Source organism: Tribolium madens, unplaced genomic scaffold (assembly GCF_015345945.1).
Source record: "Tribolium madens isolate multiple individuals breed KSU strain unplaced genomic scaffold, Tmad_KSU_1.1 Scaffold_71;HRSCAF=194;Tcas5.2_LG6, whole genome shotgun sequence".
Taxonomy (NCBI): domain Eukaryota; kingdom Metazoa; phylum Arthropoda; class Insecta; order Coleoptera; family Tenebrionidae; genus Tribolium; species Tribolium madens.
This window is the reverse complement of record NW_025401041.1, coordinates 161365-175419: the sequence shown is the minus strand read 5'-3', so window position 1 is coordinate 175419 and position 14055 is coordinate 161365. Positions and strand designations below refer to the sequence as shown.

General features: G+C 30.2%; 1 protein-coding gene across 3 annotated transcripts in view; it reads right to left on the bottom strand.

The window, feature by feature from the left end:
• The window catches only part of LOC123008649 (serine/threonine-protein kinase SIK3), a 56697-nt gene that overhangs the window by 13851 nt on the left and 28791 nt on the right, over window positions 1–14055 (bottom strand). For all 3 annotated transcript variants that reach the window (XM_044404578.1, XM_044404580.1, XM_044404579.1), the window contains 3 exons: window positions 6807–6930; window positions 6244–6746; window positions 3028–3300 (listed from right to left, as the gene is read on the bottom strand). In XM_044404578.1, the coding sequence (XP_044260513.1) occupies window positions 3028–3300; window positions 6244–6746; window positions 6807–6930 (900 nt within the window). The remainder of the gene's footprint in view (window positions 1–3027; window positions 3301–6243; window positions 6747–6806; window positions 6931–14055) is intronic.

The following is a 14055-nucleotide window of genomic DNA, read 5'->3' as shown; positions in this document are numbered from 1 at the left end:
AAAGATCGTAGGTAAAACGTCGCATTTGACTCGCCATTAGCTCGTGTATAAACTTCGTCCTCCTGAATTATAGTCACTATTATGTGCTCGTTAAATAATATACTATTTAAAAATGTACATGTATAATCCAGAAAAAATTGTATAATAATAATAAAATAGTAAAAACCCATATTATAAAACTTAAAAAAATTCTGTAAATAATAATTGAAAATATCTCTTGTGAAACAATAACAAAATCAGGAATCACAGATAAATAAAAATTTTCTTTCAACACAAGTGTGTGTTAAAAGATGAAAAAATACAATAGAGAAAAAAATAAGTCAAATGATACATAAATAAATGTAAAATGTGTAAACGAAATCTTTATCACAAATGATTTTTATTTTACTTTGTTCATTTTTTTTAAATACTGTTAACAAAATTAATAACACTAACAGTATTCATCTAACGGATGCTTTTTTTAAATTTGGCGTCAAAGCTATCCATGAAAGTTCGAGTGTGAACAAACCATCGTATTGAAAGTTATTAATATGACATTTGACTCCTCGTCGGGCGTATTAACAATTATGGTTCGTTCACAACACACTCATATCACCACCAACTATGACACCAAAATTAAATAAACATCTATTATAAATTACGTAAGGAATGTTCGGCATAAAAAACTAGCCCGGCGCATCCACCATTCATGATTTCAGTGAAAAAGGAAAATCAGTGTTACAAATTAATTACTATTTATTAATTATTATTTCATTAATAATAATTAAAAAAATAGCTATTTATACAACAAGTTGCAAAAAGAAGTTACGAAAATAAAAAACTTTGGTGTTGTACAATCATCAAGAGTTCCAACAAACTGAACAAAAATTTCTTTTTCTAAGAAAACTATTAGATTCTCTTGTTATTCAACTTATAAACAAAAGTAGAAATAGTTTTGTTGTCAAATTTATGTTTATCTATCTCCTAGATTATTAAAAAAAGTCTTTCTTATTCGGCCCCTCGCTTCAGCAAAATGTCTGATTTTTTAAAATGACATAAATAAGGTGTACCGAGCGCAGTCTATCGGATTCAAATTTAAACATCATAAATCAGCAACTGCAACTACAGGAGTCGCTGTGATTTTTCAAAAATGGTACTTTTTTTTCATAGAATTGCCTATAAATGATAAACAGTCCATGATAGACCCATAAAACCAAATATGGATATTCTTAGAATTAAAAACTCTTTCAAATAAGCGCATAATATACCGGGTGTTCCATAAGAAAAAATATAACTTTGTTGCGCCACCCTATAATGACGAAAATATTTTTGGACAATAGAAAAAATGAATGTCTATCGTCCAAAAGAAACCGCATTTCGTTATCTTCTTTACTGTCAAAGTAATCGAAGAAATACGGAGCTCCGGGACAGCCTGTATGTGTAAGGTCGGCTGCATACTTTAATTTCTACAATTTTCTCTAACTAATGTTTTCAATAAGACGTTGATGTATTAGAAATTGCAAATTTTGCAATTTACAGGATGTGTTTCATACCATTACGTACCAACAAATTCAAATTTTTGTAAAAAACAGACAGAGACATTAACTTAAAATTTAAATTAACCTTGGTAAAACATTTTGTTTATTAAATTTTACCATACATTTATGTTGGTATTATTAAAATTATTGAGGTAGGAAACCACGCGAGCACCGTACCGCAGCGCCTCTACAAAACAAAAATAATGGCTTGAACTACTGATGCGACGGGCCGTATAAAAGAAACTTTTCTTGATAGTAAAGGAGGCCGTTATCTACATTAATAATATATAAATTCAAAAAAATTAGTTGCTTATTTTTTTCTTTTCATATGTGTTAAAAGAATTAGCAATACACACTGACAATAGACACGATTTCGAAAATTCTTTTTGCGTTTTGTTTTATTTTACTATTTATGTCCTTTTTTCTTTAACGACAGGATGCAAAACTTTTTTAATAATAATTTGATAATAAGCCAAGGAAGGTCCCACACGATACTAGTAGGTTTTTATAGAAACGGTGAAAATTTTAGAATTTAAGAGACGCCCTATTTGCTACAAAAAATTATCAACAAAAAAAAAAAACTTGTTTTATTCTACTACTGAAACAAAAAATTTAAATTGAAGAAAACTGCACGTACAGATTATCCATTTACTACCTGAATCGTCATTTCATGATGACAACTGTCACATTTTTGAAAAGTAGGTGCTGTGTGAATTTATTTATTTACTTACAGTTTTTACCTCAAGGTTTGTTGTTAAAAAATTAGTTACTTTTATAATATCATTTTATTATTTATTAAATTTATTTAACAATACAAATTTTGACCTATCCTCTTCCAAATACTAGGCAAAGCTTTTTATCCACCAATATTTTGGTTACGTAATTGTTGAAGGGGAAGTTTCAGACAGCCACGTAAGAAATCCACGAGAATAGGTTTGAGGCTGTGTAACCGGACATGGAAATGAACCTCCCAAAATAACTGCTTACAGTTTATTAATTTGCTCGCCGAAACGACATTACAAATAAGGAATATCGTCAAACTCTATTTTGATCGTTTATATAAAAAACGCATTTAATAGTGTTTCCAAAAAACGCCCTTAATCGGTATCCCATTCCCCCAAAGATACCCTTGCATTAACACAAGCGCGATCAGGCCCCTCTTAAGAACTTTAGGTTTGTTAGTTAATTTTCTATTTTAATAGTAATGGTGTTTTTTTTCGCTGATCATTTTTTTCAGTTTTTAATTTAGATTGAAAATGCGTAGAAATTTATTTATTGTAACTGTTTTTATATTTAATATGCATTGATTTAAAAAATTAAGAGTATTTTCCAATACTGTTAAACGGTGTATTATAAAATTTCAAACAGTTACTGCCCCATCTACTCAATTGATGTCACGTACGGCAACCCGAAATTCAGTAGATGTATAAAACACTGTGCAACCTGTCTCACCCAGCATATTTTGTTAAAATCGAGAATCATAATTGTAAGTATAAAAAAGTGACCTTACCTGTTCATGCGCTGAATCTCCCGGTCCAACTGTATGTCGCCTCACCGTCAGATACTTATCACTTGAAGAGCCACAACTGCTGTATCCCGTCGAAGTAGACGGTACACTCAACGAACACGCTTCATCCGACGCATCCTGATCCATTTCCTTGAACTTCTCCAAAGGCTGATTCTCTCCATCATCCACCAGATACACCGCCGGAATCGTCGGCATCGACACAAACGGCGACCCTCCATCCTCGGAAATACTCTCATTGACCGACTTTCGCCTCTCCTAAACGTTCAAAATTGTATTACACAATGCGACAAAAAAAGTCATGTCGTGACAACTTGACAAATTATACCAGGTGAATAAAAAGTATGGAACCAAACGTTTTTCGCTTAAACTATTTATTTTTTAGAAAAACTAATTGATGAATGATAAAGTGCTATAAAAATGTGATGATTTATGAAGAATAAATTTTTTCGAAATTTTGTTTTGTTTTTGAGTTCTACAAAAAATTTTTTTTTTCAAATGGCAACCCACTTTTCATGAAAGTTATCATCTAAGGATTACAACTATCTACTTTATAATTAATTTTTTCAATTTTTTGTTACATAAATTGCAATTTTGACCTAAAAAAACCGCATAATTCAAAAACAAAATAAAATTTCGTACTCAAAATACTATCACATTTTTTATATTACTTTAATTTATATAAATTATAATTTTCTGAAGAAAAATGATTTAAAAAAAAACCGCTTGGTTCCATACTTTATATTCACCCTGTATATCATTTTGTTCGTCTTAGTGAGACAAATCAAATGCACTAAAAAAAAATTAAAAAGTCCACACACTTTGAACTAAATAATTTTTTTTCTGATTTAAATGAATTTAAAATACTTTAACTTTAAAAAATCATTACTCAATAACTATTAGGCCGATTTCCTTCAAATAAAGACCATTCTAAAGGGATGGCCTTGCCCTTTAGAATGATATAACATTTGAAATTGAATATTGGTAAACTTTTCTTCGAACAGTGTTCGAAGTCGTTCGAAGTAAATCGAAGTAATCTAAGAAAAACACCACGAGTAATTTTTTTTTCTCCTTGTCACCATCATATAGAGCATCTTTTTATTAGTAAGAATCGAAATTTTTAAAATAATATACCGAGTAGTTTTTAAGATATGATTTTTTGAAGTTAAGGTTTGCTGTTCAGGTATTGCGCCATATAGGAGAAATGCATGTTAATCTTACTTAAAATTGCATTTATATAAAAGTATTTGTTTTAAGACTCTTCTTTTGCTTAAAAATGGTCAATTGCACCTTTTTTGTTCTAATTAGAATAAACAAAACTGTTTGTTTACTTAAAACAAACAAAGAGTTTTTTTGTTCTAAAAATGATCACTGATCATTAAGCAAAAAGGATCTAAAAGTTAAAAGCAGTAGCTTAAAATATAAGAAGAAATCTTTTTCAAATTAAATCACTTTCCATTCAGATTCCAACTTGTTCACTTTGTTCTAGCTTTCTGAACTTTTTTTTTAAATGTTCTCAGCAAATGCTTTCTCATCATTTTCTACTGATATTGGATACAATAAGTCAGTTGCTGAAGCTAATCGTAGAATGTACCAACAAAATAAATCAGGTGACTTATTGCATTTAACATCACTCGAACGTGATGAGAAAGCATTTGCTCAGAACATTTTCAAAAAAAGTTCAGAAAGCTAGAACAAAGTGAACAAGTCGAAATCTGAATGGAAAATGATTCGTTTTGAAAAAGATTTGACCTTATATTTAAGGCTCGTGCCTTAAACTTTAGATCCTCTTTGCTCAATAATCAGTGGTCATTTTTACAACAAAAAAACTCTTTATTTGCTTTAATTAGTACGCAGGTACTATTTATTTGTTTTAAGTAAACAAACAGTTTTTGTTTATTTTAATTAGAACAAAGAAGGTGCAATTAACCATTTTTAAGCAAAAGAAGAGTCTTACAACAAATACTTTTATAAAAATGCAATTTTAAGTAAGATTAACATGCATTTCTCCTATATGGAGCAATGCTTGATTAGCAAACCTTAACTTCAAAAAATCATATTTTGAAAACTACTCGTTATTTTCTTTTGAAAATTTAGATTACAACTAATAAAGAGATGCTCTACACGATGGCAATGATGAAAAAATCTGGTGTAAACATTACACGACTTTCCTTATCCAACTTATTTGGGAAACATCCTTACGGTGTTAGAAATCCGAGTGGCAAACCTAACGTTTGCCGCGAGTTTGAGTCTGGGGTGCAATTTTTTATTAGTTGGGTACCCATTATTATTTTTATTTTATCACATTTTACTGTTTAATAAGGTATATTTCATGATTGTAAATATTTTTTTTTCTACTTTGCGTTCATACTAAGGTCTATTACGAAACTGTTTTGAGTTTCGTAATGAACAAAAACAGTGCTATAAAAATTATACTGAAAAGAGGGAAATTTAGTCTTATAATGTTTGCCTAACGCAAATGAAATTATTCAAATACGAAATTTTTGCTGTGTTTAGTTTAATTAATCATCGGAAAAAATATTCAGAATGAACATTATGATTATTGTGGTGTTTACGGATACCTTTAAGTCATAGGACAAAGTAAAATAAAAGGTACTTACTGTTACTTTTGCTTCTTATAAAACTCGTATCATAATATACTATTATCCCCATGAATTTATTTATAGTATCTTCAACCGAATAATTTTGATTTTTGGTCTTTGCGGCCGAACGGTGCGACCGATTTTTACCAATTGTTTTGTGCTGCGTCAATCTGGGTAGGTCAAATTTCAGCCGATTACAATACTTTCCTTATAGGATAAGTAAAAAAAAATACTCGTAGGGTTTTTCTTAGATTATTTCGATTTACTTCGAACTTCTTCGAACACTGTTCGATGAAAAGTTTGCCAATATTCAATTTCAAATCATCCTAAAGGGCAAGGCCATCTCTTTAGAATGATCTTTATTTGAAGAAAATCAGCCTAATAGTTATTGAGTAATGATTTTTCAAGTTAAATTATTTTAAATTCATTTAAATTAGAAAAAAAAATATTTAGTTCAAAGTGTGTGCACTTTTTGAATTTTTTTTTAGTGCATTTGTATTGTCTCACTGAGACGAACAAAATGATATAAAATTTGTCAAGTTGTCGAATGACTTTTTTGACGCCCTGTGTTATTACAACTCAGATAAATCCAACATACCTCATCCCGCCTCAGACAATTCTCATTGAAACTCTCCCGTCGATAATTAAACGATTCGTCGAGATGTTGTTCGGCCGCTTGTCGTTTCTCTCCAGCGAGATGCGTCACTAACTGTTGTTCGTTGAACGATTCGCTCCGTTCGTTGATTTTCGGCGGCCGAGTGTGCAGATAGTCCAAAGTGAGTTCTTCCCCGGCGCGCCTCTGCTGCGAAATCTTCGACTGGAAGTTGATTGTGCGCTGGTGTAGTTTGTCCAATAACAGATTGTAGATGGCGTGAATGTGGTCGAAGGTGTTGTTCTTGACGGAGGCAAGGACCATATTCTGATTCAAGTTGGGCAGTTGCAGCATGTGGTCTATCACAGTCTTGTTAAGTTGGAGTTCGCGCTCAGGACCGGTGTCGACGGGGGGCGAGTTCGCCAACCATCGGTGTTTCACGATCTGAGACATCGTCAGTCTTTTTTCCGGGTCGACCACCAGCATGTGTCTTATTAAATATTCGCAATCTAATGCAAAACAAACAACAGAAAATTATAAATTGAAGGATTTTTCAAAGAAACAATTACCTTGTGACATGAAGTATGGAATTCGGAATTTGCCTTCAATCACGACATTGCGAAGGTCATGTAATGTTCGACCATCGAAAGGGAGGGAACCACATACCAAAACGTATAAAACTACACCCAAACTCTGCAAATGAAGAATTAATTGTCAACACACAATTGCCAAAAAAATTCTTTAACGAAAATAGCTAATCATGGCGTTTTTCTCTGGGGTGCCAAGTTTAAAATTAACCAAATAAAATTTTCGAAACCAATTCTTCGATATTTACCATTTTAGAATCATAATAATGGTTACTTATTAAAAAAACGTTATTTCATTCTTATTTTATTTGTTTTTTTGTTAACAAAATTATATAATACAAAAAGCACAGCTTAATTATTGCTGCTAGCCTCACACGTCTTCACATTTTTTTCTGACAATTGCTATTTCTCAGTATATTCAAGTTTATCAACTTACATAACCGTAATACACAATCAATAAATTCGTTACGTTATGCAATCTACACTGCACAATTTTCATCAAACGTATAGCAAAAGCAATTAATTGATTATTTATTATCAGCTAATGAAATAAAAATTTAGTTGCAATAAATAATAATAAAACGACAATTTTATACTATTTTATTCATAATCACATTTTGTTTAAATAAGAAAATATCTGATTTTCCTAACAAAGATGGCAATAAATTATTTCTCAACCAAAAAATAGTTCAAAAAAAGTTAAGAATAGGCATATTATTTTGAATTAAAAATATTTACATTATTACAAATTATTACAAATGTTTCATTTCCCTTAGGAGACAATTTGTTATAAAAAAATAATCAATTAACATAAATAAAAAATGTATTTCTGTAATAACTGTTTTTATACAAAACAATTATTTCACAGAGCGCTCACCCGGCGCATCCACCATATTTATTACTAAAAGTCCAATTTTCTACTTTTACACCAAAATATTTAAATGAATAAAAAAATTATTTATACCAGTACTTAAAAAAACAGTTTCCAGTCTAAACCTCACTGTACCTCACTGTTGGTAATAAATTGTAAAAATAATGACTTTCCTTAAACATTGTTTTTTTAGTTGGTGCTAAAATACAGGATGTTCGGTCCACGTCGCCCCGGCCGATAAGACCTAAACTTACTTTTTTTTCAAACACTACATTTTCGAATAATACTATTCATTCCTCGCTTTCTTAGTAAATGCATCTAATTTTTTTGGCACATCTGGTGTAGCCGAAAATGCTACCAAATTTAGTTTTTCAAATGGAACACATGTTTTTTTGCTCGAAACAATAATAATTGGCATGAAAAATACGGTAAACCACTATTTATTACATTTTACATTACATAATGCACTCAGAAAACAATTTAATTTTTTTTAATTTTATTGCAAATTTTGCAACGTAGGCGGATTTTACTTGTCAAGATATTCATGCAAAAAGCAATATGCTTGGATACCGTTTAATTATTAGTTTGACAAAGCCTAATTTGTCAATAAATCTTACTGAGATCTTTAATATTGGATGATATTAATTACGACGAATTGGTAGATCAGCTTGAAGTGTTTTTTAAGTGCAATAAAAATAGAACGGAAGCTGAAAGACAGTATAGAGAAAAATACTCAAATAGAGTTCCAAATCATTGGAAATTTAGTCGAATTGAATGAAAAACAACTGAGACGAATAGGTTTACTTCTTAAAACTTCTTCTTCTTTGTGAAGAACAAGAAAATAGAAATCTGAATATTCTGTTATCAATCGAAGAAAATCCAAGAGTTTCCATAAGAGAACTCGCTCATCAACGAACAAATTAGATTTGTGAAACCAACAATTTAATTGAATCCAAGCATTTTTTTATTCACACCTTTCCTTTAAAATTAAAAGTCAGGCTACGCGACCAATTTCCTTATAGAATTCTAAGATTTAAGATGTTTTTTGATTGCATTGTGTTACGCAAGATGTAATAAATAGTGGTTTACAGTATTTTCCATGTCAATTATTATTGTTTGGAGGAAAGAAAAAAAACATAGGTGTTCCATTTGAAAAACTAAATTTGGTAGCATTTCCGGCAACACCGAATGTGTTAAAAAAATTTGATAAATTTATTAAGAAAGCCAAGAATAAATATTATTACTTAAATATTTACATTTTGAAAAAAAGAAGTAAGTTTAGGTGTTATCAGCCGGGGCGACTTGGACCGAGCAGCCTATATAATACATACAGACGTTCTACCCAAACAAACCGTTATACGTTAACCAGTTATAGAAAATGTCAAGCTGCAAAAAAAAGTTTAAATATATCGAGCGATCAAGATAAATTGTAATCGAGTCATCTTTGCATCCGAGAACGTATGTCTGTTACCTTTCGACTTGTCATTTTACGTGACATTTTACAGACATACGTTTTCGGATCCAAGGATGACTCGATTACAAATTATCTTGATCGCTCGATATTTTGTTCTACCTTCATTCATTAAAGAGTTATAGCTTAACAAAGAGTAACAATAAATTTTGTGTGACATCGATAAGTTAAAAACGATGGCATTTGAGCAATTTTTGTTATATTATGTTTTTACTTATTTTTAATTTTTTTCCAATTATTATCTCACAAATAAATCGTTTCTGTACTCACAAACTCCCCTAGAAAAAATCAACGACGTTATTTTACGCATTCGGGAAAGCGGACTTATGACTAGATGAAACTTTGAATTTCAGAGTAATTAAAAAAAAACTCAAGATCCCCGAATATGAAAAAACCCAAAACACTTATAATAAATAAAAAAAAAATTAAAATTAACTATTAACTATTTAGTTAGTCACCTCGTTCGTTAAATTCAAATACATTTTACTACAATAGTGGAAAATGTGTCAAAATTTACTGTAATGGAATCAATTACAATAAAACACTATGAATAAGCGATTTTTTTCCCCAAATTAGCTTCAACTTCCTTAATCCCTTAACGCCATTAAGCTAAACATTACCAAAACGTATTATTATATCATTTATCACCTTTACCACACAACTCATTTTCTAAAAATATTATATCTTGTTCTAAAACACAAACGACACAAAATGATTTACACAAGAATTGTGTTTGCAATTCTTTCATTAGTTTTGCCAACCACAAAACCACTCGATGATTTTCTCAAACGATATTTTTACAATGACACAATTGTGATAATAAGTTCGGCACTTGACGGAGAACTTACCAAACTCTTAACGTCAACACAACCACTGATCCTAGTCAATCCAGACGCAAATCTAAATTTGGAAAAATTTCATAATTACATAATTCTAGAACAGAATATAACATCAATTATTGAATCAGATAACAAACTTAACACACATGGACAATTTCTATTGATTCTTTCAAATAATTCTGAAGATGATTTAAAAAACGTATTCGAAACGTTATGGCGCAGGTACATCTACAACGTGGTTGTGTACAATTGGACGACCTTCATCACGTGGTATCCTTACAATGACAACCAGTGTGGTGTAGTTAGAAATCTGGTGACAGTGAGAAAATTCCTAAACCCCTACAAAAATAAAATCCCCAACAAGATAAACTGTCCCGTCAATATAACATGGGAACAACACGCTTTAGAAATTAAAAACCCGTTCAATAGATCCGATCCTGGTTTTAACATACGACAAGCAGATGCAATTGCTGAAACTCTCAACATTGATTTAAATTACTTAACTGAAAATATTAAATATTTTACATTATCACGAGCTAAAGCAAGTTACGAGGATTTAGCCAGAGAATTAATAGAACGACCTGTTGACTTAGCTTTTGTTATCAGTGAGCAAGGATTAAATATGGGACCACAATTCGAATTTAGTATACCTCTATCCGAAGCATATGTCTATTTCGTACTTCCCCCAAGACAAAAAATTATGAGCAGTACTGCCACCCTTGTCATATTTTCGAACGAAATTTGGATCGGAATCGGCTCTTCTGTTGTTTTAATGACAATACTTTGGAAAAAACTAAGGCAAAAATCGCTACAAACATGTTATTTTGAAATGATTCAATTAGGTTTACAAGGGACTATAAACCAAATCCCTGTAAATAGTCTCGACCGAATTCTTTTGGCTTTCTTCTTCTTTTTTGTAATGAACTTAATCTGGATCTATGTAAGTCAATTAAGTGGAACGTTGAGTCAGCCAAGTTACGAACCAAAAATTTTGAATTTTGCCGATTTGGCCAAAAGTAACAAAAAATTAAAATTTGTGGATGTTATAACAAAGTTTCTCATTGGAAGACACTTTTATGATGACATAATGAAGAGAAGAGTTGAAAATCCGATAGGAATTACTTTTGACGAAGTAATGAAAGATTTTTTTGATAAACTGGAACATGGAATAACAATTAGTAACACTCAACTGAGTTTTATACGAAATTATCAAGAAATGCAATTGGTGTCTAATGAAAAAGTAAAAATAGATTACATAATGAATGTTATTTAATAACAATTTTGTAGATCATCACTTTTTATACATTTCTAGTGATGAAAAAAGGTTTTCCCCTTTTAGGCATTATAAACGGCGCAATTCTTAGAATTATAGAAAGTGGCCTATTGTCAAAATGGATGTATGAAGCTCAAATCAATATTAAAAAAGTAACTCTCCCCAATTACAAAGAATCACCTGATTCTGGTTTGGACTTAGAACGCGTCTTCAGTGCTTTCGTCCTGTTGGGTATCGGATTACTATTTTCTATTGCAGTTTTCATATTTGAATTTAAGGTTTATAAAAAAAAAATAATTTTATTTTAAATCAAAACAAAAACTTTATTTTCCACAAACTGAAATATCACATCACAAGTTTTTAATCATTTTTAAAACTATATGAAGTCTGACATGATGAAGTCTCATGAATAATAACTTTTTATTATTTTATTTTTCAAAAATTTATTTATCTACTGGAATTCTTAAAAAAAATAACTGTTTTATTGTTTATTCAATTTTAAAAATTTTTGTGACGCTGAAAACCTAAAGAGAGTTTAGTCTTTTTCGTAATATTAGGGATTACAAAATTAAGATAATGTACTCGTATGTTTGGTTGCCAACAACGTTAAAATTTTGATTGCAGTCCACTTTACATTTTTTTATACTAAATTATTTTTCAAGAATAATGATTAATGAATGAAACTGCAAACACCAAAATGACAAAAATACACAAAATTTAATTTAAATGAACACTAAATTTGGGTAAAGTTTCAGAGTTAATCAAATTTCTTTGCAAAATTTTGAAAATGCATATTCAAACTTAATCGGGATTGGAATTATTAACAGAGAAGTAAAATTTTGCGGATTAGAGAAAAAAACTGTTAATATCATTATTGAGTTACAATTTCATTTTTTATGCAAAAACAATTTCCATGACAAAAACCAAATTGCAGACAATATTCCACCAACATAAATAATAATAAAAATTGATATAACATGATTCAAATTGAGAGCAATAAATATATCATTTTGTTGATCTCGAATTAAGAATTTTGGAAAAATATTTGAGGAACCTTGTATCCATTCTACTACAATCCACTCTCAACAATACGAGAAGTCCATTCATCAATAAATCTAGAGAAATCTAAAAAAACACATCTCTCTTTTTGTTGACTAATTTTTGAATTTGTTACCTTGTCTTGTACTCGTATTTCAAGTATTTCAAAATTTTTAAACATGTAGTCAAAATCTCCTATAATTTAAATCCTAAGTAAAGTCGTGTACGAATTTAATCGAGACTTCTAAAAAGTCTGATTCTTTCAATCTTCGACTCCTTAAATTGTAAAATTTCATTTCCAAAAGATTTGAGAGCATCATCATAAATGCATAGTAACAAAACTATTTATCGGATTTCATCAAATCGGCAATATTTTTGATCTTTGATTCATAGCTAGATTGTGTTAATACACTTCTTAATTTACTTAAATATAGTCAATTTAAATTGCTTATTCCCAAAAGAAAAATCATAAAACTTATCTTGAAAAGAATTTTGTGAGGAACTTTTACAATCAAACATTGTATTATTAATTGAAACGTAAAGAATAAAGCTGTCTCAAAAGTTATCTTTGATATTCTTGCCCAAAATAGTGACATTATCACAAGTGAAAGGAATATAGTTAATCAAATTTCTAAAGCAAAATTTTGTAGTATTTCCAGCTATTTCTTATGATGTTTCTAGATTATCAAAAGGTAATATTACAGACCAACCCAGAAAAGTCCAAGTAACATTAACTGGGCATTTTCCCAATGTTTTCGAATTTGTTCCATCAAATGGTGATTTATTTAGTATTTGTTACTAAATTAACAACAGTCCCACACATACTTTCAGTGTATTATTTGTCAGAATAACAACATTGTAAATGTAACAACTCCATTAAATTTATTGTTTATTTTTCTACTTCTCCGTTATAAACCAAAATAATAAACTGTATCTTTTCCAAAACTACATATTTATTTGATCCACAAATACAACTCGTACAAAAAAGCACAGAAAGCAACCAACCATCCAACCACCAAAATGACAAAAAGACACCAAACATCTTCTAAATTTAAAACAACCCAAATTTTTTCATCCAAATCAGGTAAACTAACTTTGTTGGGATTTACGTCCCGAATCCACTTTAATCCCAATCCACTTTCCATCACTCGTAAAATCCCAAGATTAATTGAGTCTAAAAGAGGCAATCCTTTACGAACATTCAAGTATAATTGGAAACTTGAAACTTTTTCTTGTTTTAAAATTTCCAATTTTTGAGGATTTCTAAAATAAATCAACATTTCAATATCTGGTATTATAGTAGCGTAGTTCAGTTCTCTCGTGAAATGTTTAGCGTAGACTTCTTCAGACACTTGATCCAATTCTAAAGATCTCCGTTTTGCAATAACTTTAGCGACATTAAGATTTTTATGTTGAAGATGAGTCAAAAAGATCTTATAGAACTTGATTGGTTTGTTACTTTTGATCAACTCGTCAATAGTTCGAATTTTCGGTTCGTAACTCGGTTGGACCAGAATACCACTCAACTGGCTCGAATAAAACGCATTCAAATTTAAAACAAAACCAATATATAAAAGCAAAACTAAAGACTGTAACGAATTTTTCAACTGTTCAGTAAAAGAGACTTGAAACAATAAACGAAATACAAAAATCAAACACTTATCCCAGCTCCACTTAGTCAAAATTTTCCAGAAAACAGTCATCACTATGACCGTCAAAATGATTAAACACGAGACCCA